This window comes from Phascolarctos cinereus, unplaced genomic scaffold, assembly GCF_003287225.1.
Source record: "Phascolarctos cinereus isolate Bilbo 61053 unplaced genomic scaffold, phaCin_HiC Scaffold_726;HRSCAF=1367, whole genome shotgun sequence".
In the NCBI taxonomy this organism is placed as follows: domain Eukaryota; kingdom Metazoa; phylum Chordata; class Mammalia; order Diprotodontia; family Phascolarctidae; genus Phascolarctos; species Phascolarctos cinereus.
This window is the reverse complement of record NW_027556098.1, coordinates 114,782,581-114,808,898: the sequence shown is the minus strand read 5'-3', so window position 1 is coordinate 114,808,898 and position 26,318 is coordinate 114,782,581. Positions and strand designations below refer to the sequence as shown.

At 37.4% G+C, this 26,318-nt stretch overlaps 1 protein-coding gene across 1 annotated transcript in view; it reads right to left on the bottom strand.

Moving 5' to 3' along the window:
- Nucleotides 1–26,318, bottom strand: part of PARP14 (poly(ADP-ribose) polymerase family member 14) — a 73,085-nt gene that overhangs the window by 25,794 nt on the left and 20,973 nt on the right. Inside the window, exons 4-11 of the mRNA XM_020985940.2 lie at nucleotides 22,089–22,122; nucleotides 21,207–21,455; nucleotides 19,808–20,044; nucleotides 11,245–13,523; nucleotides 7,657–7,890; nucleotides 5,233–5,454; nucleotides 2,852–2,930; nucleotides 2,076–2,225 (exon numbers count right to left, since the gene is read on the bottom strand). Of these exons, the coding sequence (XP_020841599.1) occupies nucleotides 2,076–2,225; nucleotides 2,852–2,930; nucleotides 5,233–5,454; nucleotides 7,657–7,890; nucleotides 11,245–13,523; nucleotides 19,808–20,044; nucleotides 21,207–21,455; nucleotides 22,089–22,122 (3,484 nt within the window). The remainder of the gene's footprint in view (nucleotides 1–2,075; nucleotides 2,226–2,851; nucleotides 2,931–5,232; nucleotides 5,455–7,656; nucleotides 7,891–11,244; nucleotides 13,524–19,807; nucleotides 20,045–21,206; nucleotides 21,456–22,088; nucleotides 22,123–26,318) is intronic.

Sequence of the window (26,318 nt, the reverse complement as noted above, 5' to 3'; positions counted from 1 at the left end):
GAGATCCCTGCAATCCCCCTCTGATCAGCCACTAGATTGCCCCTTAGTCTGTGGGCCAGAAGCTCAGGATGCATCCACCACCCCGGTGCTCTGCTCTCTGGAACTGGCTCTGAGACCTAGCTCCTCTCTCACTGCAGAAACAGACTTTTCCCACTGACCTTCTAAGTTGTCTTTGGTGTTTGTGGGTTGAGAGGTCTGGAAGGCACCACAACTGCCCAAGATTCAGTCCTCTGAGGCCTGCTCCATGTTCACTGCGGCCTGCACACCCATGCCACATTGTGCTCCTCTCCCCACCTTGCATGATATACCTTACTGATCAATCATCCAGATTGTCTTGGGCTGGAAATTTGCTTCACTCTGTCTTTTTGTGGGTTCTGCTGCTTTAGAATTTGTTTAGAGCCATTTTTTATAGGCATTTGGTGGGGTTTGGGGGAGAGCTCAAGCAAGTCACTGCTTTCACTCCGCCATCTTGGCTCTGCCTCCTCCATTAAAAAAAAAAAGACTTGCATGATTTTAATTAACAAATGTTTATTGAATTGAATAATTTCTCTAGTTCATTAAGTATTCATTTCTCCTCCTGTAGGGTTATATACTCAGTTTTTCTAGGTGGGTTATTCTTCGTTGTAATCCTAGCTCCTTTGGCTTCCAGAAAATCATATTCTAAGCCCTCTAGTCTTTTATAGTGGTACCTGCTAAATCTTTTGTGATCCTGACTTTGACTCCACCGTATTTTGATTTTTTTTCTTTCTGGATACTTGCAGTATTTTCTCCTTGACGTAGGAAATCTGGATGTTGGCTATAACATACATGGGAGTTTCATTTTGCAACTTCTTTTAGGATAAGTAGTTTTTTTTCCAATTTCTACTTTGCCCTCTGCTTCAAGACAGCTGGTTATTTTTCCTTTAAAAGTTCATGAAATGTTATGTTAAGGCTCTTTTTCTATGTGCATGGCTTTCAGGCAGGCCAATAATTCTTTTTTTTTTTTGACTAGGCATAGGGGTTAAGTGATTTGCCCAGCGTCACATAGCTAGTAAGTGTCAGGTGTCTGAGGCTGGATTTCAACTCAGGTCCTCCTGAATCCAGGGCCAGTTCTCTATCCACTGTGCCACCTAGCTGCCCAAGGCCAATAATTCTTAAATTATCTCTCTTTGATCTATTTGATCTATTTGACAAAAATTTCTATATCCTTTAACCCAAAGATTTCATTGCTAGACACGTATCCCAAAGGAGTCAGAGACAAAAAGAAAAATTGAATATACATGAAAATATTTCTTCCAGCACTTTTTGTAGCAGCAGAGAGCCAGAAATAAAGTACATGCCCATTGTTTGGGGGATGGCTAAACAAGCTGTGGTACATTAATGTAATGGGATATTACTGTGCTATAAGAAATTTTTAATATGAAAAACACAGAGAAGCATGGAAAGACACAAACTGACACAAAGTGAAGTAAGCAGAACCAGGGAAACAATATATATATAATGACTATAACAATATAAATGGAAAAGACAATAATACCAACAAAATAATCAAAACTGTGTGCTGCAAAATTATAATGCCAATCTTGACCTGAAGGAATAGATATGAGATGATAGCTCTCCCTCTGTCTTTACAGAGGTGGGGGGGGCCATCGGTTTGGAATACTGTCAGACTTTTTCCAATATTATTAATTAGTTTTGCTAAACTTTTGTCCACTTTAAAAATTCTTTATTATAGAGCTGTTTCTGTCAGAGAAGGTGAAGGGAAGACTACAGGAGAACATGTCGGTGATGCAAAAACCAAAGATATAATAAAACAATTGTTTTTGGAAAAGAAGAAACAAATAGTTCCTGCCCTCGAGGAGCTAATATTCCACCAGAGAGAAGCAAGGCAAATGATGAACTGCAGAGATCTAGCTATGTATGTTGCTCTGATCTTAGAGGGACTATGTCAGGAATCTGGATCCTTGTGCCCAGTCATATATACTACCAGTATGTGCCAATCCCCTATCACACTACATTACTATGAGAGATTCATGATACATCACATTATAATTGTGTTAACCATTACGATAGTGTAAATTATTCAAACAAAATACCTTTTTTGAGGACAAATGTCTTGTCTGTTGAGTTTACAATAACATCAGACTCTTCTTTAGTGATGTCCCCAGAAGCAACCTGGAAGGTAATGGATCCAATCTTCCTTTCATATAATCCCAATTCAGAGCTTGAAGTAGTGTCAAAGAGATCTAAAGACAAAAAAAAAAAAAGAAATTAAGGACCAAATATAATTTTGTGACTATTATTATCAGGTTTTGTTGTATACCTCTCTCTTATTCTTCTCTCTTCTTTTTTAGGTAGTCTCTCTGCTTTACTTTTCCAAATCCTCTAATTATCTAGGTGTAAAAGCTGCTCTATTAGGTGAAAGATATTTTAAAAATGGCATATGGGTCATATGTAGCATTAATTGCATAACCAAATTGGATGAGCTAGAAACATCTAGCTGATTGAGTCTAAGTTAATCTACATGGAAGTGATTTCAACCAGTTTGAGAAAAATATTGGCCTCATTCCATATCATTCAACAAAATGACCTCCAACCAGATAACTTGATGTGACTCTTGACTGATAAAAATGACTAGCATTTAGTACAGAGCCTGGCACACAATAAGCACTTGATTTAAAAATGCTTTATCTATCTACATTATCTACATATCTAGTGTTTTATATGATTAGAAATATCACACATGCTTTTACATCTTCTCTATTACTTCTCTATTTTTCATATAAACCATTATATTTGTCTGGATCTTGACTAGCACTAAATTATTAGTAAACAATAGTAAACAATTTTTAAGAAAATAACTTTACTCAACCTTGTGTATCACTGGTGTTGGAAACTCTGCCACTGGTAGTATTTCTGTCAGTATATCTAGTGAATTCTCTTTTAAATGCCTGGAAAAAGAAAGGTAGCTATTGAGTGTAACAATTCTCAGTATAAATATCAATCAGATTTTTTAGAGAAGCATAGGAAGCAAGAAAATAAGGACATATTTATTCTATGGCTGGTGATTAAAATGACATATTCCCAGTAAAAATTCCATTCCTAAAAGAAGGTCATATAAAAATCCTAAAGGATGCTAGTGGTTAAACAACAGAGCCAGAATCTTATTCCAAAGTCTGTGCATTTGGAGTCAGAAGACCTGATCTAGATTTGTGGCTTTTTGGCTTACTTCCTGTGTGGCCTTTGACCAGCCACCCAACATCTCTGGGCCTCAAATTCCTAACTTACAAAATGGGGAGTTGGACTAGATGACCTCCAATGTCTCTTGTAGCTCTAAATCTATGATCATATAATTGAAATCATAAATCTTTTTTTTTTTTTAGACAATTGGGGGTAAGTGACTTGCCCAGGGTCACACAGCTAATAAGGGTTAAGTGTTTGGTCTGAGTCTGGATTTGAACTCTAGGAGTCCTCCTGACTCCTGGGCCAGTGCTCTATCCACTGCACCACCTAGCTGCCCCCATAAAGAAGTCTTTAAGGAGCACTTGGAGCATTTTTGTATGGTTGTCGATAGTTTGGATTTCTTTCTTTCAGAAAATTCTTTCAGAATTGCCTGTTCAAATATTTTGACCATTTAACCATTATGTTCTTATGTATTTGGATACTTTACTTATACAGCTTGGATATGATACTTTCACTCAAGCAACTTGAAAGGATTTCCCCCTACTCACCTGTGTCATTTTAAAATTTTAACTAGTATTGGCTTTAATTGCACAAAAAATTTTGAATTTTATGTAATCAAATATGTCCATTCTTTCTTATTTGGTCTTAAGCTTTTCCTTTAACTATAGTTGTGAAAAGTATTTTACTTATTGTTCCTCTAATTTATTTTTATGATGTACCTTTTATTACTGTCATGTGTCAATTTAGAACTTCTTTTTTGAGTATGATGTAAGGTGTAGGTCTTAACCTGATTTTTACCAGATTGTTTTCTAATAGTCTTAGCAATTTTTGTCAAGTAGTGAAACCTAACCCTGGTAGTTAACGCCTTTTGGTTTGTTGGTTTGTTGAACTATATTTGTCTGTTTCTGTATATTGCATACCTCATCTGTTCTACTGGTCAACCTCTCTAGTTTTTTTTTTTTTTTGGTTGTTGTTTCAATCATGTCAACTCTTTGTGACCCCATTTGGTTTTGTTTCTTTTTTTGGCAAAGATACTAGGGTGGTTTGCCATTTCCTTCTCCAGTTCACTTTACAGATGGGGAACTAACACTTAACAGGGTTAAGTGACTTTCTCAGGGTCAAAAAACTAGTAAGTTTTTGAGGTCAGATTTGAACTCACGAAGATTAATCTTCCTGATTCCAAGCCCAGTGCTCCATCTACTGTACCACTTAGCTGCTCTGATTTTTTTTATCCAGTACCAAACAGTTTTGGTGATTACTGCTTTATAGCCTAGTATGCATTCTGGTGCTGCTAGGCCTCTATCCTTCAATTTGTTTTCATTATGTTCTTTGAAATGAATTTTGTTATTATTTTTTCAAGCTCTATAAACTAATCCTTTTATAGTCTGCTTGGTGTAGCATTGATCAAGTAAATTAACTTAAGAAGTACTCTCATTTTTATTATATTGACCCAACCTACTCATAGATAATTAATATTTCTCCAATTACTTAGGCATGTCTATTTCTCTAAAGAATATTTTATACTTTATTAATATAGTTCCTCAGTGTGTCTTAGTAGGTAGACTATCAAATATTTTACATATTCTATAGTTATTCTGAATGAAATTTCTCTTCCTATTCTGAAGGAAGGTTATTTGATAGGCAGTATTTTCAAAGTGGTTATGTATATGCACATGTATATACATACACATATATAAATGAATGTATATACATGCATGTGTATACACACGTATTTATGTAATATATAGCAATGTGTATCATATATGCATATATGTATATATGCACATATATAACATTCAAAATACCTTTCTATCCTGTAGCAGTTATGAGGTAGTGTTTTCATAAATTTCTCTCTCTGTCTCTCCACATATTTACATATACATATTCACACACATATATTAAATATATTTTCTTCCATATACCTTAAAAATACCATCTCTCAAATATAAACTTCCTTCCAAGTAAAAAGAGCATATAGATCAATAGGTTGAAAATACATTTTTAATTTTGCTAGAAGCATAGATTTAAAACCATTTTGGCAACTTAATTTCAAGAAAATTCCACTATTACCTGAATGTTGTCAGTATCACTGGGATGCAACAGAAAGCACACTTCTTTCAGAGTCTTCAAACGTCCAGAACTATTGAATTTTAACACCTGGGAAAGGATTAATTTTGCAAAAATGTTTTTTGGAAATCTCAAATTTCCTGTTCCAATAGCTGGAAATGTGATTGATGTGAAAGACAGGGAGGCAGTGATTTCCAGGCATTCTGTGATAATGTCTTCCATGATCTGAAAAACAGCAAATATTTTCATGTAAATCAGAGGCTAGCATCAGAAATGGAGAATGCTGCAAAAGGAGGGATAGGCGTGCTCTCATGCTGCAGGGGCACTCAGCTGTCCCTTGATTCTAGAATTGTGTGTGTGACACATGTAATAGCTAGTGATAAGAAGAAGAAGAAAGAAATGCAACTTTTGATAACTCCGACTAACTTGTTTGCTAACTGCTTTTATGAAGAAGTGAAGGAATTACAAGGTAAAAAGGAAGGAAGAAGAAAGAATGGTTCATAGCAGCCGCCTCAGGACTAACTTACTGGTGAGTGCCATCCACTACTGCTTAATTAGCAAAAATGTCTGACAAACCATATATGATTGAAATTCACAAATTCAACAAGTCTAAACAGAAGACAAAAATACAAGAGAAAAACCCACAACCTTTAAAAGAAATAGTTGAACATTAGAAATGTGTCCTACCTAGATGCAGGGTATATCCTATACACCCTACCCTCTGCAATCACTGCTTCAACTAATGTAACAATGAGAGGTAGTGATGGTGCTGCCTGTAACACATCAACAGGAAAAAAAAGAAAGAAAAAGAACAAAACCGCTGGCCCTGAATGAAACGACAATGTCCTGCCTTTCATCTACCTACCTGATTAATTTTGGTCCAGAAGGCATGGAAAGAGATTTCATGTTGGTGAAAGAAGAAACTGAGTGAGACCAAAGTAAATCTTAAGTCATCAGAATGAAGTTTGAACTGTACCAAGATCCTGGCAAACTAGAAAATGCAGTTAATCAGAGTGACCTGTGTGTGTGTGTGTGTGTGTGTGTGTGTGTGTGTGTCTGTGTGTGTGTGTGTGTGTTCAAAAGATTTTATTTATTAAAATGTACAGCTTTAAATATATGCAAATAAACAAGCACAAAAAATCTGAAAAAGAAAAGAAAAGAAAAGAAAAGAAAGGAAAAGAAAAGAAAAGAAAAGAAACAGAGTTATTGAGGGAAATACAAAGTGCCCTCCAGAGAACTCTACATTTTTTGGAGGAGAAAAGGGTATACAGTTAGGAATAAGTTAAAACTCCCAAAAGATGTATGACTACAGTGTCACTGACTCTGCCATTCTCTTCATAGCTCATATGCCCTCCTTGCTTTAATGAAATATGACCACCAGCATCATTAATACCAACTGATACTGCTATTACTACTAATGGCTTAAGACTTTATAATCTTTACTGTTATTGATCAAGCTGCAGAAAGGGTTAATTCCATTGTTATAAATGCAACAATGATGGACTCTTCTGTGACTCCTAGTTTGAGTTCCAAAGACACATTTAAGCCATGATTATGCTGAAATAAAATCCTTTATGGCTTCCAAAGGGCTGGGGATAATATATAATAATAATAATAATAATAATAATAATAATAGTAACAAAAACAACAATAAATGGTTATAATGATGACATTTTTATAGCACTTATAGTGTGCTAGGCACTGTGCTAAATGATTTGTAAATATCAGTTTCATTTGATCCTCACAACAATCCTGGAAGTTAGGTGCTATTATTAATCCTTATTTTATAGTTGAGGGACCTGAGACAGGTAAAGGTTCATTGACTTGTCCAGGGTCAAACGGCTAGCATCAAGAGTCGTAGCAGAACTCTGGGCTCCCTGACTCCAGGCCCGGTGTTCTGTATCCACTGCACCACCTGGCTGCCAACTCTTCTACTTTCATTGAAAGCTGTTCATAATCCAACTGCAGCCTATCTTTCCAGGCTTATTGCATATTATTCCTTTTCACTTACTCTACATTCTAGCCAAACCAGACTATTGTCTGTTCCTTGTGAATGATGATCCATCTCCCACTTCTGTGACTTTACCCAGGTTGTCCCCTCATGCCTGGAGGAGATTCTTAGCCTATCTCTACTTCAAAGGATCTTTAGATTCCTGCAAACCTCAGCTCAAGAGCCACCTTCTATGTGAGGCATTCTTGAACCCTAGCTGCTAGTGCCCCTTCCTCTCCAAATTATTTTGTATTTACTTTCCATATTTTTTGTGTTTACTTACACATGTACATGCTTTCCCCCTGATAGAATGTAAGTTCATGAGGGCAAGGACTGTCTAATTTTTGTCTTTGCATACACAGCACCTACCACAATGTCCAGCATACAGTAAGTGCTTAATAAATGCTTGTTGAATGAGAACTTTAACATTTCCCTACCTTTTGTGAATTCCCTGTTCTGTCATCCCAGTTAGGAGCCACCACATGGAGCACAGATCTGCAGTCCAGATTATAGCCTCTTGTCCGGAGAACGTGGCCTGTTTTCACTGATATTTTTCTAAATTTATTTAAATCTTGCTGGAGTTCTGGGCCAGCTTTCCTCAATAAGGCCTGAGAAAGTGGTCCATTATCAAGACGAAGATCCGAAGGGATGGAATTTACAATAACATCAGTCTAAAATTTAAAAAAATCCTTGTTAAAAACAAAATCACATCAATAAACATTTATGTGCAAAGTAATGTGAAAGGTGCAAAGAAGTATAAGATATATTTCCTACATTCAAAAAGTTTACAATCTAGTTGGGGAGTTAGGCCCTACATATAAAAAGTTAAATAACAAAAAACTATTTGCATGAAAGTTAAAGACAACATGTAAGTAAAGACAGAACAGTATAAAATTAATTGCTTAATAATTATTCAAGAAGTAATTGCTATAGTACAGAGATAACCAATAGCCACTTCCACCAGACACCACAGTGGCAAGGGGAAGTGAAGAAGGAAAGGAATAAGCATTTATTAAGCATCTATTATGCAGCAGGCACTCTGCCAAGTGACTTACAAATATTATCTTTTGATCTTCACAAGAACCTTGGGAGGTAGATGCTATTATTACCCCCATTTGACAGTTGAAGAAACTGAAGCATCTCATATTCTACAGGAAAGCTTTCTCCACCTGGCACAGGGTAGGCACTTAATAAGTGTTTATGGACTGGACTAGCAGGCAAGGGTTAAATAACCTGCCTAGCATCACACGAGTAGTAACTTTCTGACGCAGATTTGAATTCAGGTTTTCCTAACTTCATCCCAGCAAACCTACTACTGAGTCACCTAGCTTCACCTCCCCTGCCCTGCCCCCCAGCCCAACCATAGGCTGCTGAGAGACAGAGTAACATCACCTCCTACAACTGAGGGAAGCCATTGACCTTTCCTTTGTCATTGTCCTACTGTCCAGTGTGAACTGGGCTCAAGATGCTCACTGCCATCTGGATGCTGATTCTCATGTCCTTATCTCAGCTAAATGTAATCCAGAGCCCAGCTCCAGTCTAATCTGTGAATCCACTGTCTTCTTGGCAGGGGAGCATCGATTCTACTATAACTTCCTGAGGTCCTCTGGGTCTTGCCACCCAACCCACTACTTTTCCTGCCTAAGTACTACCTGGCTTTTCAATCGGCTGTGAACCAAATAGCACAATAGTCACCTCATATGAACCCTCTTTTATTTGTTTTGTCCCCCAGTTAGATTGTTAACTCATTGAGAGCAGAGACTGTCTTGATTTTCCATTTGTATTACAAAACTTAAGATTGTGCTTTGCACATAGTGCTTTAATAAATGCTTTTTCAATCCATTCCATCATTTCGGACTGGATAATCAGAGACAGCTTTATAAAGGATGTAGGATTTGAGCTGGGTCTTGAAATAGAAGCACTTTTTGAAGAGATGAATACAAAGGGAAAGGTTAAGAGCAATATATTTGTAGGTGAAGGGCTTGGGTTTTAGTCTTTTAAAAATAAAATAAAAATAAATAAAAATTTATAAGAACAAAAGCAACAGAGAGGCATTCCAAAGAAAAATTCAAATGTTAAACAACCATATGAAAAAAGCACTATTATATTCATAACAGGAAATATACTTCATAGCAATCATAGAAAAGTTGATTTAAAAAAAAAACACCAGTCAATGTTAGAGGACCTGTGCAAAGCTACTCATAGTGATAAAATAATTAGAGGAGTAATAAATTTCCAATCACATGGGAAAACAGTTTGCAATTGTATGAGAACAGTCAATAAACTATTCAAACTCTTTGATCCAACAACACTATTGTTGGGTTCAGACCTTATGGAGGTTAATTATAGGAAAAAAATCACAAATAGAACAAAATAGCAGCACTATTCATGGTAGCAAAAAAAAGGGGAAGGGGAAATATTTGAATAATTTGGAGCCTATAAATATAATGGGATATTATTACTCTATAAGAAGCAATGAAAATGAGGAATTATTTTAAAAATACTTTAGCATTTATGTAAGCACTTTACAAATATTATCTCATTTGAGCCTAATAACAACACTGTGAAGCAGGTGCTATTATTATCTCTACTTTATAGGTAAGGAAACTGAGGCAGATAGTGGTTAAGTGGCTTGCTGTTCAGAGCTTGAGGCTAGAGTTAAACTCACGTCATTTTTACTCCAGATGCAGTGTTCTATCCACTGTGCACCTAGGTGCCTCAAAAAAAAAAATTGGAAGACTTTTATCAACCAATGTAGAATGAAGAAAGCAGAAGTCAGAGTTGCTGGAGAAAGGTAGTAAGGATAGTAGTGCAAAAATGCAAAAAATGGAGAAAGGAAAGAAGAAAACATTGATGAAACATTTAAGAAACACACAGGACTATGTTCAGATGGGGAGAAAGAAAAGTAGGGCAGTTCTGTATAATAGTGCTAAATGTAATAGACATTTAAAAAACACACAACCAAACTGTACATATAGAAGTTCACATTTTCATGTATAATATTTTTGTTCTTCTTTCTATGTCAACATATTCATGTTGATTGCTATTTCTGAAGTTCTTTAAAAAGAAGAAAAAAATTTTAAAGATAAACTAGAATTATGACTGTGGCAGCTACATAGCTCAGTGGAGAGTGTGGACCCTAGAGTAAGGAGGCCCAGGGTTCAAAACCAGTCTCAGACACTGGCTGTGTGACCCTGGGCAAGTTGTTTAACTCTTTGCTTCAAGTTTCGTCATCTGTAAAATGAGCTGGAGAAGGAAATAGCAAATCACTCCAGTATCTTTGCCAAGAAAACCCCAAATGGAGTCATGAAGAGTTGGATGTGACTGAAACAATGGAACAACAACAAAAAATATGACCAGGCTTTTTTAAAAAAGTGTGTCCTTCTCTACAATAGATAGCTTTCTATATTAAGTTGGACAACTAGCTGGTAAAGTGGATAGAGTGCTGGACCTCCTGGAGTTAAAAAGACTTATCTTCTTGAGTTCATGTCTGGCCTCAGATACTTTGTAGCTATGTGATCAAGTTGCTTAACCCATTTGCCTCAGTTTCTTCATCCATAAAATGAGTTGGAGAAGAAAATAGAAATAGAAAGAAACTCCAGTATCTTTGCCAGGAAAACTGCAGATGGGGTCACAAACACTTGGACATGACTGAAAAATGACAGAACTAGATAGTCAGTTCTTGGCTAGTTGCAATGATAGAAAGGAACAGATGCTGGATCATCTAAAATTTCTTTATGAAGGCAGTATAGTGTAATGAATAGGGCACTGAATTTGTAGATAAGAAGACCTAGGTTCAAATCTGCCTTAGATACTTATGAGCTATATGACTCTGGGCAAGTCATTTCACTTATATTTAACTTCCACACACTCAAGGGGAGTAGAATTTTAACATTAGACTAAATCTGCATTAACCTTACAAAGATCATATGCTGGAAGTATATATGATCCTAGTTACATGGAAATCAGGCTACTTAAATTTTAAAAGTAACCTACAGTGGTGTTAGGTAAATGGTCATACCCACCTCTGCATCTTGAACATCCCCTCTCATCAAGATGATGCTCAGATGTTCTCTAGTTTGGATGGAGTCCAACACATTTCTATGTTCATTGCTTTTTCTCAAGGTGATTTTCTGGTTTTCTAATGGTGTACATGACAGTGAATAGGTACTAGGCAATGCATCTTTGAAGATGGTCTTTGCAGCTTTGGAAAGAGCCTGAACTGTCTCCACAGAAGAATCAACAAGATGAATCTTTCTCAAGCTATGTTTATTTGGGGAGTCCTGGAAGTTTTCCTTGATGGTTTGGATGATGGTCTCTGCACACTCTTTTAAGGGGAAGCCAAAATCACCAGAGCTAACAGCTGGGATGGCTATTGAAGTGTGCCCATGAAATCCAGCCAGATAAAGACACTCTGTGATAGTTTTTTTCAGTAGCTGCACACATCTGTGAGCATGTTCTTGCTTCCACTGGGGGCCAACAGCATGAATCACTTGCTTATATGGGAGCTGTCCAGCGGCTGAGACAACAGCACAGCCAGCAGGAATCTTACCCATGTCCTGGATTATGTGGTCACAGTCCCTCTGTAGCTCTGGGCCTGCTGCTTTAGAGAGCGCAGCTGCCAGGCCTCCACAGTGCTTTAGGTTCTCATTTGCTGCATTCACCACCACATCTGCTGAGAACTGGGTTAAGTCACCTTGCTGAACAGTTAATAAAATGCCAGATTGTAAAGTTATCTTGCAGTGGACCTTCTGTCCATCAATAGTGCCCCCACTGCTCTCATCTCCATCTTCTTGTAGCCAAATTAAACAATTATACTTCTGTTTTGCTTCCCTAGTATAATATTCTTCTTTGTCTTTGAATAAGTATTTAGCCCCTGGTTTATCAATGCTAAAATTTCTAACATGTATTGAACCTAGTGCTTTTTTAACCATGGCCACTCCTCTTATCACTTCTTCTTTTGGACCACTCAGTGAAATGCCCCTTTGGTTGGTTAGAGTTTTGAAATCAAACTTCACATTTTTTTTCTTCAGTTTTTTCCAGATTTGCTTTTTTTCCTCCTTCACATACTGGATAGTTGCTAGAGAATTAATGGCAACCAACTCCTGTATTTTTGTGTTTTTTTCTATAAATTCATAAAGTTCCTGGTAGCTTTCACATACTGGACTAACATAACCAGCAATGATTATCTGAACACCAGTGTCTGAATTTTGCTGTTCTATTATTATGGTCCTGGAAGAGCAATTGTATTTCTTATTTAAATGGTGAGTGAGTTTTTTCCACCGACAATCATTGAGAATCCTGCTGTCTATCACGCTGATGCACTTAAAATCCAGTACTCTCTTCATGTGTTCCTCAGCTTCTGAAAGAACTTGGGGAGAGGAGCCAATCAGCACTACTGCTTCACCCTCCATCTCATAAGCAGCAGGAATTTTCTCTGCTCCAAAAAGGGATTCAGAGAATGCCTCACTGTTTACCTGCTGCAGAAACTGAATGATCTGAGGAGGAGGATGGAAGGATTTCTGAGTCAAGCTCTGTAGCTTCTCCAGAATTTCACTCTTTGCTTTGTATACATGTGCAGCCAATCCACTCAGGCAAATGTTCTTTGTGAGGGTATCGTATGTGACTTCCAGCTCTGGGTATTCCTTGTTGAATATCTCTTCTAACCCATTGTTGCATAAAATGGAATACGTTCCAGGACACACAGTCAAGTTCTCACTTATACTTTGTTTTTCCCTTTCTATTTTTTCGGTGGCCCTTTCTATCAGAGTTCTAATTTGTGGTTCAGTTCTTTGCACATCCTCCAGTCTCCCTGCTATGACCACTGTCTCCTGAAGCTTATCAAACTCAGTAAAAATGCTCTTATTTTCTATGCTGTCTCTAATGGCTTCCCATACCACTGGGTCTGCATTATACTTCCTAACCTGGTATTCAGACATGAAGCAAGAGAATCTCATGAAAACATCTTCACTCCACTTCTTTATTATGTTGCTCTTTGTTCTTCTTTGGCTGACTAAGGTGGCTGAAGGACTGAGTATAATTTCTGACTCTTTACTATTGGGTCTTGGCCATGTTAGCTCACAATGACAGCTCTCCATGGTGCTAGTTATCTCTTCAATTACTTGATTATCTGTCTGTAAAAACTTCAATAGATAAGGTTCCATTGGTATAGTTATGGGCTCTGGCAGCTTTACTGGTCGTTTTGCTTTTCCATATAAAGCAGTATCCAAACTACAGTAGTATGGGAACATTGAAATGGAATTGTTGTTGAAGAGAAGATTCTTTGTCAATATGGCTTTGACCACTAAAAGTAAAATAATAAATAAATGTAAATTTTTTATAATTTATAAAAATTTAATTGTTACATCTTAATTCAGGCAGAGTTTCTCTTTGTAGGAAGAAAACTAACATTCATTGAAATTGTGAAATAACTGCCATTATTCTAAAGTTGTGCTCTCATTAAAGTGACATACTAATGCAATACAGGTATTCCACTTAAAGAATGAGTTATACTCTGTCAACATTTATTGTAAAGTGAAATTTTGTCAAGGAATTATTTTCCAGCTGAATCTCGTTAAATACTGGAGAGTTAGGTTTTACTCGGTAATTAAAAAATGGCTACTTTGAAATTTAAAAAAATATTATTTTTTAACATTCAATTTTTTATAAAATTTTGAGTTCCAACTTTTATCCATCCCTCCTTTCCCTCCCTCTTCTCTAAGAAAGTCAGCAATTTGATATACATTATTTATGTGTAATCATGTAAAACATATTTCTAAAATAGTCATGTTGTAAAAGAAGAAACAGTTTGCAAAAAGGAAAAAAACATGAAAAAAATAAAGTGAAAATAGTATGCTTCATTCTGCATTCAATTCTTTCTGTAGATGTGGATAACATTTTCCATCATGAGTCTTTTGGAATAGTCTTAGATCATTGCAATGCTGAGAAGAGCTAAGTTGATCATAGCTGATCATCATAGAATGTTGCTGTTACTGTGCACAAGGTTCCTGCTCTCTTCACTTTGCCTCATTTCTTCTAAGTGTTTCCTGGTTTTTCTGAAATCTGCCTGCTTATCATTTCTTATAGCACAATAGTATTCCATTGTATTCATATACCACAATTTATTCAACCATTCCCCAGCAGAATCCACAAAAAGACAGAGTGAAACAAATTTACAACCCAAGATAATCTGGATGGTTGATTGGAAAGGTATGTTGTGATGAGCAGGGAGAGGAGTGCAGTTTGGCATGGGTGTGCAGGCAAGGCATGCCTCAGCGAACCTGGAGCAGGCCTCAGAGTAATGAATCATGGGCGGCTGTGGCAGTTTCCACACTTCTCAACTCACCAATGCCAAAGACCACTTAGAAGGTCAGTAAGAAAAGTCTGTGTCTCTGGTTAATCATCTTAAACTCAAGAATATGTCCAAAACTTACCTCACTATTCTCCCCCCTAAATCATGCCCCTCTCCTAGCTTTCCATACTGTAGAGGTAACCTAAGATTCTTACTGGAGTCCTCACTGTCTCTCACCCACACAACCAAAACCAAGCTGTTTCCAGGACCTGTTGTTTTTACCTTTGCAATATCTCTTGAGTATTACCCCTTCTCTCCTCTGCCACTGCTACCACTCTGGGGCAGGCCCTCATCACCTCATACCTGAACTAGGTAATAGCCTGCTGGTGGGTCTGCCTGCCTCAAGTCTCTCCCCATTCCAACCCATTCTCCATTCAGGCACCAAAGTGATTTTCCTAGAGTGTGAGTCTGATCATGTCCTTCCTCCCACTACACTTAACAAACTCCTGGGGCTCCGTATTGCCTTTAGGAGCAACACAAAATCCTCTATTTGGCATTGAAAGCCTTCCATGACGTAGCCTATTCGCTGCTTTCCAGTTTTCTTACACCTTATTCTCCACCATGTACTGGATGTTCCAGAAATAACATATGCCATTTCTCAGCTCCTGGCATTTTCTCTGGCTGTCCCCCATACCCAGAATGTTCCCCATCCTCATTCTCACCTACCAACCTCCCTGGCTTCCTTAAAGTCCCAACTAAAATCCCTTCTTTTACTGGAGGCCTTTGACATCCCCTCTAAATTCTAGTGCCTTCCTTCTGTTAATAATTTGTTATTTATCCTGTGTATAGCTTGCCTTGTATATATTTATTTGCATGTTGTCTTCCCATCTCTGTTATAAGCTCTTTGAGTGCAGGGACTATCTTTTGCCTTTTTTTGTAGCCCCAGTGCTTAACACAGTGCCAGGCACACAGTGGGCACTTAAGAAAGGTTTACTGGTTGATTGACTGACTTTGCATAACTTTTTAGGATTTTCACGAATTTTGAGCATTGTCCTATGCTCAAAATACCCCCAGATGAACAGGCACGATCCTTTACTTCTCTGAAGAAGAACTAGATCTTGGAAAACTTCACAAGGCCACAAATGTAAAATAAAGGGTATAGTTTATGTACCATATCCTGGGACTAGAAAAGAGCCCACTTCCTGAATCTCCACTAGGAAACCTTGATTAAACTATATAAAGGGATTCCCACCATTATAGGTAGCAAGTAAGGGTAGAAGGGAGAAAGTGATACCAGATACTTGCTAAGGTATCATCCAACCCAAGGATCCCATGATTATTTAATACATATACAGTGTAATATTAGGAAAGAACATTGAATTAGGGGCCAGGACACCTGGGCTGTAGTCCCAGGGCCACCAATGGACAAGTGTGACATTGGACAAGTAAATGCTACTCTGGATATTTTTTATTTGATCTGTGAAATAAGGGCACTGTCTTTTACTAAGGTTCCTCATGGTGCTAAAATTCCGTGTTTATACCTTTTTTTTAATTTAGTTGTTTTTATTTAGTTGTTTTCCGTCACATCCAAACTCTTTGTGACCCCTTCTGAGGTTTTCTTGGAAAACATACTGGAGTGGTTTGCCATTTCCTTCTCCAGCTCATTTTGCAGATGAGGAAACTGAGGCAAATAGGGATAAGTGACTTGCCCAGGGTCACACAGTAAATATCTAAAGTCAGATTTTAACACAGGCAGATCTTTGAGACTCTAGGCCTGGTGCTCTATGCACTATGGTGCCACCTAGCTGCTCCAGAGGAGTAGCTAATAAAAAAGCTGTATTGAGTTGTTTGTAATGAAAGGGTAGGGACTAAACCTGTGATTTCTTTGACATAGGGAATTCTTAGATGAAGAAATTACCTTTCCCAATGTAGGTTGGCACCTTCTCTGCAATTTATGGAGTATTAAGAGGTTAAGTGACTTGCCCAGGATCAAACAGCCAGTATCTATCACAACTAGACCTAAAGTATTTGGAAGTACTTAAAAGTAAGGAAATAAGCTTATCCAAGTTATCACTGAAGGTAATTTTCTCAACCATTTCCCCTCTGCCCAGAATTGGTAGGGTGAGATAGTGGAAATAAAAAGCTGACTTGTGTAAACCAGAACCACCATGAGTTTATGTGCAGGGGATTCCCCTTGTGGAAGCATACTACACTAACTTCAGTATGAAAAAAATACTGAAGAATAATATTATCAGTGTCCTGGTCTGAAGTCTTTTGTCTAACTTGAATCAAAGACCTTATTCTAGCCTGAAGTGCTATTTTTCACTTGAATCAAAGACTTAATCAATTGTCTTTGAATAAAAAAAAATCTAATTCAGGAAGGAATTTTGATTTCTTTAAACCAAGTTTATTAGGAAGAGAGTTTGTCTTTTCTTATGGTGACTAAGAGGAAGAATGTAGTTTGATTAATCCAATTGAGAGAGGTTATCTATGTGTTCATCTTTGACTAAATTGAAAGTCAAGGATTATCTAGAAATATGCAAGATTTAAACAGGTAAGAGGAGGCAGGTAGATGGCACAGTGGATGGAAAGTCTTGAGTACAAATCCAGCCTCTGACCCTCACTGTGTGAACTTGGGCAAGCCACTTTATCCCAGTGCCTTGAATAAAATTTTTTTGCATTGTATATTTAGTCATCACCAAATACAAACATTACCATATAGAAAGAAAAAACAAAAAGAATATTGCCTATGAAACCTAATGCACACTCTGTTTGCCTCAGTTCTCTCCACTGTAAAATAGGAATAATAATTGTGCCTACCTCCCAGGGTTATTATGAGGAATGAGATAATATTTGTAGCGTAGTGCCTGACAAATAGTAAGTGTTGTATAAATGCTAGCTACTATTATTATTATTATCTGAACCACTTTCCAAATGTTAAGAATTCTCCTTGCAGGGGGCTCTGAGCTATTAGGTTTTTTATTAGGAACATTTTATCTTATAACTTACTAATCTAATAGAGAAATATTCTATATGAAGCTCAGGGCCATCCTGTCCTCAGGTTAAAATGATCTCAATTAGTATAGCTTGGGAGTGGGTGCTTAATGCCCAAAAGAGTATAGGTGGTAAGCAAAAGGAAAATTATTCACCTAAGTTGGCCCAGCTCAAGGAGAAAGGAACTCCCCCTCTTTCCTGCTGGGAGAAGAAGTTAATGAATGAATGCTCAACTAACTTCACTCTGCAGGGACACCTGTGGATTTATCTTTAAGGTAAATAAGAGAGGTATCAGTTTGTTCACTTCTGACCTGATTGAAAGTGGAATGAAGAGGGAGTGACTGACTTTACCATGATATCTCTTTTGCATTATTATTATTATTATTCTTTTAAAGTAAACAAAAAATCCCCAGTTTTAACTACATGCTTATTTTTTACTTTATCATGGAATTTTGCTTTTTGTTTCATGATTCCTATATAATGTAGGCATAAATTGTTTGGGTCCAAGAGAATTTCAGTTAATAGGGGTAATGCTGTCCATCTATACCTCTTTGCAAATAGAAATGCTTGAATGTTAATAATCATCTGACAGATTTTTTTAAAATCTTAAAACACAGAGTATAGAGATTTTTCTTCCATTTCTTCTAAGTTCTTATCCTATATGAGTGGAGATCTCTGACAGAAGGAGGTTTACTGGGTATAATATTGGCCTTGCAGTCAGGAGTCTTGGGTTCAAATTCCACTGTGGGTTTTAACTACTACCATGGGCAAGTCACTTTACCTAGCAAAGCCTCGGTTTCTTCATCTGTAAAAATGATGATAATACTTTGAATTACCTAAAGAGTTATGAGAAAAGCACTTCAGGAATTGTAATGTGCTTCCCAAATCTGACTTCCTATTAGGCTACACTTAGCTCATGTGTTATCTCAATGCAAGGCATAAAAAGGGAATTATTAGGGAATAATTGCAATGCACATTACCCCACCTTCTCTAGAGTCCACACCTAACATCCTTCTTTCAAAACATATGGCAGTCTTTCTGCTCTTGACTGACACTAGGCAGATGGAAGCCCACCATAACAAGCAGTTTATTCACTCCCTATGTTAGCAAAGAGATTGCATATGGAGTAGGGAGAGAGAGAGAAACAACTTCAGAGTCAGAAAGACTGGGTCCAGATCCTACAATTGGAGATGTGACCTTAGGCAAGTCATTAAACCAGTGATTACTAAGGAAATGTCCCAAGATGTATAAATTGCAGAGCAGTTTTCAATACGCATTGGAAGGAAATTTCTTCTGCAGAAGTTCCCTATACCAATGATATCACAGGTCCAGACCCTTCCCTCACCCAATAAAAATCAGCATAAGCTCAGGAGAAAAGAATCAGAGGGTGAGAAATAGCATTTTTCTTCCATGCAAAAGCTCTTTTGCATATGTATTATATAAAATATGTATATACATACATATATATGTATGTGTATATATATATACATACATATATATGTATGTGTATATATGTGTGTATATATATATATATATATATGTATATATATATAATATCACACACACACACACACACGTATGATACTACCCATATTATGATGGGAATCATGTTGCTCCCCAATCAGAACTTGACACCAAATGCCTCATTCATAGGAGTCTGGAGTTCTATGAGAAGATTCCTGTTCTAGTCTTAAGAACTCTAGAAATAAGTTCAGTGAAATTCTGTGTCTCTGTAGAGACAGTACTTCAAGATGTCCAGAGAAGACTTGCCATATTCCCAGTGGAAAGCTTAGCTTTCCTGATGGCTCCCCATACAATCCCTTTCACAAACCCTCCCCATCCTCAGTTTAGATAGCCTAATTCTAATCACAGTCCCTGTGCTGATTTAATTTCATAGAGGGTCAAATGCAAGACTTGATCCTCTGATATTTGCTAATAGTGTGACCATGGGCAAGCCATTCAGTCTCTCTGGGTCTCAGTTGTCTCATCTGAACAATGAGTATAATCTAATCACATCTTAGTGGATAGAGGGCTAGCCTTAGAATCAGAGCTGGATTCAAATCCTGCCTTTGAACATATACTAACTATATGGCCATGGGTAAATTAAACCCTATGAACCTGTTTCTTCATCTGTAAAATACTTGTTTGACCTACCTTAAAGGGTTGCCGTGAGGCTCAGATAATGTACATAAAATACCTTGCAAACTTTAAAGTATCATATAAACTTCAGTTGTTACAATCAAGTGGATGCCAATTGATGGGGGCAAAAAAAGCAGGATTAATTTGGCAGTAGATATTATTACCTTGGCATTCAGAAAACTCAATCAGAGCTGAATTGTCCTTTGGGAAACACTGGACTTTGGTTATTGGTCCCCCTCCATTATTGGGGTTCTCAAAGAAAAGAGTGATGTAACTTTCATTCACATCAGGGGGCAGGTTTTCCACCAGGATGGCTCTTGTCTCTTCCAGAGCTGCTACAAAAATCTTTTTCTCTTGGACTATTCGGTTTTGAGAACAACAATCAACGAATGTCTTTATATCTATGAAGAAAAACAAAGTGATGCTTAGTGTGTCATTGGACTTTTCATTGAGGAAGAAAACGAATTTCAAATGTGCTTCACACAGAGTGGCTGAAGTGAAGATCCCTAGGCGAGAATTCACATTCCTAAAATAATGTGTAGGATACAATGCCAGGTTTGGAAGGTGCACACTTCTATGCTGGTGTTGTACTTGGAGCTCCTTCTGGTTAAGCAGAGCGGACTTCTTCTGACGGAGATCATCCACTGACCCTCCGCCACTTACTATCCAGTTCAACCACTACTATTTACTGAATATTAACTAACAGTTTCTGTTTAATTCAACAAAATTTAAAAAAATACTCATTATGCTGTAGTACTGGGCTGGGTGCTGGAGGCGTACAATGATAGATAAGACATAGATACTGATTTCAAGGCGCTTACAATCTAACAGGAGGGAAATACACTACTATATAAATATAAATAGACAACTATATACTACATAAATAACTATATAGTGGAAAAGTGGGGTAAGTGCTATGCGAAGTTGACCATGTGAAAGTTTCAAAGTCCCTTTGAAAACCTTACTTTCCTTATCTATAAAATGAGAATAAAAATAACTGCAGATTTTCTTCACAGTGTGAGGTTCAAATGAACTAATGTAAATAAAATGCTTTTCAAAGCTTCAGCTGTTATATAAATGTCAGCTACTATCATTCCACTCATACACATAGAGCTCATAATGATGATGTCCTATTTCTTATCAAAACACACCAGAATTTTGGAGGCAAAACAATATACATTTCTACCATGCTGATAAATGTAGCAACATTTCTTAGGATAGTAGATATAGAGTTGGAAACAAGCCTTAGAGGCCATGAAGTCCAATACCCACATTTTACAGATAAAGAAACTAAGTTTCAAAGACTTTTAGTGACATTCCCAGGGTCATAAAGCTAGTGTCTGAGATAGGATTTGAACTCAGGTCTTCCTGAGTCCAAATTCAGCATTCTATCTACTATGACTACCTAGCTATCTAAATTTTCAAAGTTTCTCTTATTGAGAGACCGAAAGAGTACTAGAAATGGCCAGAAAGGATGGCCCACTTGTTTGCTAATTAGAATTTCAAGGCATGACACAAAGACTATTTGCAGATGAATATTTTCTAATTTTTACTCAGTCTTACCAATGTGTTTCAGAAAGGTAAACACAGCAGCTTCTGCTTCAGGTATGACTTCTACTTCAAAATCTCCTTCCATTTTTGACAGACCACTAATGTTCTCCACCAGCAAAACTGGGAAATACTCGTTCTCCAGATCTTGGAGATTTTTAAGTACAACCAAAGAGGGAACATTTTCAGAGCCTTTGGACGTGTCCTCTGTCTCATTCAATCTTCTGTCCAGTGGGAGTTCTGTGTCCTGGTCTTCTGATACATCTAGTTGTAAGGACACAAAAATATACATAATGGGCATCACAGTCTTGCCAGAGTGAGAGGTTACAATGCATGCTTCTCTTTATATTTCTTTCCAATATTTTGAGTAAATCAGCTGAAAACAGATGTTCTCTGTAACTAAAAGGAGCAATGAGCTTGCCCAGAAAACCCAACAATCCCTCAGATAAATGTTTACTTTAGATTAAATTTTCGATTTTCAATCAATGGAGTTTTCCTATGTGCCCACTAGGGGGAGAAAACAAGACAAAAAAACCCAGAATAACAGCTGGACTTCATCCATGGGCCATAGCTAATTGCTAAACAGAAAAACAAAACCAAAAACAAAACCAAAAATAAACAAACAAAAAAAACACCCAACAACAGATTTTCTCAGGGAAAGGAAGAGAAATATAGTTGGGAGGAAGGATGGTTTAATGTGGAATAAGGAACTAGCAAATTGGATTGAAATGAACACATTCAGATTTGTTTGCTGGTTCTTACTCATTCTTGCCTTGCAATCCTAAGTCATTCATGTGTAAGACTACTGAAAATCAGGTAAAGGAATGCTAACATTTAATGAGGAAAAACATCTTACTTGCTTTATGTATATCAGATTTATTTGGGATGGAATTTTACCTTGTTCTTGGGCTCTGTCTTTGATCTTGGATCCCTAAAGGCCAAACAAAAAATAAGCATTAAGGAGAATTCCTTTACACTGAGAAAGCATGTCTGCAATCAGCCTAAAACACCTGCATGAAATAAATATATTCAATTCTGTAGTTACCTAAGATCAACAAATTTATTATGCAAGTAATACATAAATCCTGCTGTACCCATTCACTGATCAGCTTACACCTTAAAGTACTGGGTTGACTCCTGGGAGCCATATTTGGAGAGTTTGACAAACTGATGAGTATTCATTGGAAAGTTATCAGAAGGGAAGGGAAGGAAACAGGAAACAGAGTCTATTATCCTGGGTGAAGGAAATAGGAGTAGGGACTGGTTGGAGAAGTACAGGAGAGGTGTGGGTAGGATATAGTCCCTCATACTCTGGGTATGAGGTTTCCTGCCAAGATGACTCATTGAAGTGAGTTAGACTACCTAGTACTTAAAAAGAAAATCCTGAAGTTCTCAAAAGACTGAATAGTGATTAAAAAAAAAGATCCAACAAAAACTATAGTAAATGACTTACTCCTCACCAGATCTGCATATTAGGTCAACCAGAATCCAAAGGCAAGAAGAAAAGTGACCTCCAGTAAAGCATCCCTGACCAATGATGGGCCTAAGGCATGCATAGCCTACACAATTTTGAGACCAGAGGCTGCAAGAGTAAGGAGCTCCCCAAGAAAGCCCTGGAATGGCCTGAAGGCCCTAGCATGGAGACTTTGTAAGTATTAAGAAGCAGCGGTGGTGGAAATCATTGGAAGATGGTGGAGTAAAAGCAGTGACTTGCTTGAACTCTCTTCCAAAGCCCTACAAATGCCTCTAAAAATGGCTCTAAACAAATTCAAGAGCAGCAAAACCCATAAAAAGACAGAGTGAAACAAATTTCCAGCCCAAGACAACCTGGATGGTTGATTAGAAAGGTCTATTGCACCAGGCTAGGAGAGGAGCACAGGTCAGTGTGGGGGCACAGGCAAAAACTAGGCCTCAGTGAACCTGGAGTGAGAGTCAGGAGACTGAATCACAGGGACCTGTGGCAATTTCCAGACTTCTCAACCCACAAATGCCAAAGACAACTTAAAAAGTCAGTAGGAAAGGTCTGTGACCACAGTGAGAGAGAAGCTTGGTCCCAGCCCCAGGTATAGCCTGGGGTGGCAGCTGCTTCTGGAGCTCTCAGCCCACAGACTGAGGAGGAATTGAGTGGCTGATCAGAGGGGGATTGCAGGGATCTCTTTGCTGGTGCTGAGGCAAGAATCTCTTGCTTTGCCCTTGCTTGGATTTGGGTCACAGTTCTGGGTGGTGATCCTGAGGTTGAGGGGGAGAGCTGGTGTGATGGAGCTTGTAGTGGTGGTGAAGTAAGAATCCTCCTCACAATTCCAAAGCAGAAAAGAGTGCTTGTGGTCGCTCATAGACCAGAGCCCAGGCTACGAAACTAGTAAACACCTCACCCTTAATCATTCCACCTTGAAAGAACTGAAAATTTACAGGTCCCTAGAAGTATCTCTGAAAACAGTTGCACAAAACCCCCAAAGCTTGGGACAGTACATTCTCCACATTGGAAACAGACTCTTACCTTAACAAAGAATTTAAAACTCAAGTAATTGGCTGGGAACATGAGCAAACTGTGCAACAAAGTCAGACCATAGAATCTTTCTTTGGTGACAAAGAAGATAAAAAAATACAACCAGAAGAAGACAACAAAGTCAAAGCTTCTACATCGAAAGCCTCCAAGAAAAATATGAATCAGTCCCAGGCCTTGGAAGAGCTCAAAAAACGATTTTGAGAAGCAAGTAAGAGAAGTAGAGGAAAAACTGGGAAGGGAAATGAGAGTGATGCAAGAAAATCATGAAAAACAAATCAACAGCTTGTTAAAGGAGAACCAAAAAAATACTGAAGAAAATAACACCTTAAAAAATAGCCTAACCAAAATGGCCAAAGAGGTCGAAAAAGCCAATGAAGAGAAGAATGCTTTAAAAAGCAGAATTGGTCAAATGGAAAAGGCAGTCCAAAAGCTCACTGAAGAAAATACTTCCTTAAAAAGTAGAATGGAGCAATTGGAAGCTAGTGACTTTATGAGAAAGCAAGACATTGTAAAAACAAAACCAAAAGAATGAAAAAATAGAAGACAATGTGAAATATCTCATTGGAAAAGCAACTGACCTGGAAAATAGATCCAGGAAAGAGAATGTAAAAATTAGTGGGCTGTCTGAAAGCCATGATCAAAAAAAAGAGCCTAAACATCATCTTTCAGGAAATTATCAAGGAAAACTTCCCTGATATTTTAGAACCAGAGGGTAAAATAGAAATGGAAAGAATCCATTGATCACTTCCTAAAAGAGATCCCCAAAAGAAAACTCCTAGGAATATTGTAGCCAAATGCCAGAGTTCCCAGGTCAAGGAGAAAATATTGCAAGCAGCGAGAAAGAAACAATTCAAGTATTATGGAAACACAATCAGAATAACACAAGATTTAGCAGCTTCTACATTAAAGGACCAGAGGGCTTGGAATATAATATTCCAGAGGTCAAAGGAGATAGGATTACAACCAAGAATCATCTACCCAGCAAAACTGAGTATAATCCTTCAGAGGAAAAAATGGTTATTCAGTGAAATAGAGCACTTTCAAACATTCTTGATGAAAAGACCAGAGCTGAATAGAAAAACTGACTTTCAAATACAAGACTGAAGAGAAGCATGAAGAAGTAAATAGGAAAGAGAAATTATAAAGGACTTATTAAGGTTGAAGTATTTATATTCCTACATGGAAATATGATATTTGTAACTCATGAGACCTTTGTCAGCATTAAAGTAGTTGGAGGGAAAAATTATGTGTACATATACACACACACACACACACACACACACACATATATAATATATTAATATATACATATATATAATAATAAATATATATATATATATATATATAGAGAGAGAGAGAGAGAGAGAAAGAGAGAGAGAGAGAGAGAGAGAGAGAGAGAGAGAGAGAGAGAGAGAGTGAGAAAGAGAGGGCACAGAGTGAGCTGAAGATGAATGAGTGATATCTGGAGGATAAAATTAAGGGGTGAGAGAGGATTATACTGGGAGGAGAAAAAGAGAGTTAAGAGAGGTAGAATGGGGTAAATTATCTCACATAAAACAGACAAGGAAAGGCTTTTAAAGTAGAAGGGAAGGGGGGAAATGTAAGAGGGAATGAGTGAATCTTATTCTCATCAGATTTGGCTTAAAGAGGGAATAACATGCACACTCAATTGGGTATAGAAATCTACCTTACCTTACAGGAAAATAGGAGGTAAGGTGATAAGAGAATGAGAGGTGATAAAGGGGAGGGCAGATTGGGGGAGGAGGTAATCAGAAGCAAACCCTTCTGAAAAGAGACAGGATCAAAATACAGAATAGAATAAATGGGAGGTGGGGATAAGATGAAGGGAAATATAGTTAGTTTTTCACAACCTGATTACTATGGAAGTGTTTTGCATGACTGTACATTTATAACCTGTATGGAGTTGCTTGCCTTCTCCTCGAGGCTTCATGGGGAGGGAGGAAGAGAGAAAATTTGGAACCCAAAGTTTTAAAAACAAATGTTAAACATTGTTTTCACATGCAACTTGGAAATAAGATATACAGGCAACACGGTATAGAAATCTATCCTGCTCTACAAGAAAATAGAAGGGGAAGAGGATAAGAGATAATTATTGTAAAGTGTTTTAGTACAGTGCCGGGCATATAGCAAGTGCTAAATATAAATATTAGCCATTTTCATTTTGAAACCTAGAACAGATGAAATAGAAGGCATTAATGATATGACAACTAGATATTTTTTACAAGGGTCTTGATTTCCTTTTTTAATGGGGAAAGAAGGGAGAAAAAATAAATGCTCGTTAATTGAAAATACAAATATCATTTTAAAAATTGAATTGAGCTGAATTCCCTATAGGTAGTTCTCCATTCATGTTCTAGGTTTAAAAATTACAATATTTATTGCTTATTTCCTTCCTTTAAATATATTTAGCCCACCTTGGGGCTCCTTCAGTTCAACAAGCCTTCATTAGGCACCTGTTTTGTGTAAGGTATCTAGGTACTTGGCATACAAAGAACGTGTTCTTACCATCAATCTATATTCTACTGAGAGGATAAAAGAGGAATAAGTAAATACACAAGTATACTAAACAATACAAAGGGATTTTAAGAGATGAGGACAGC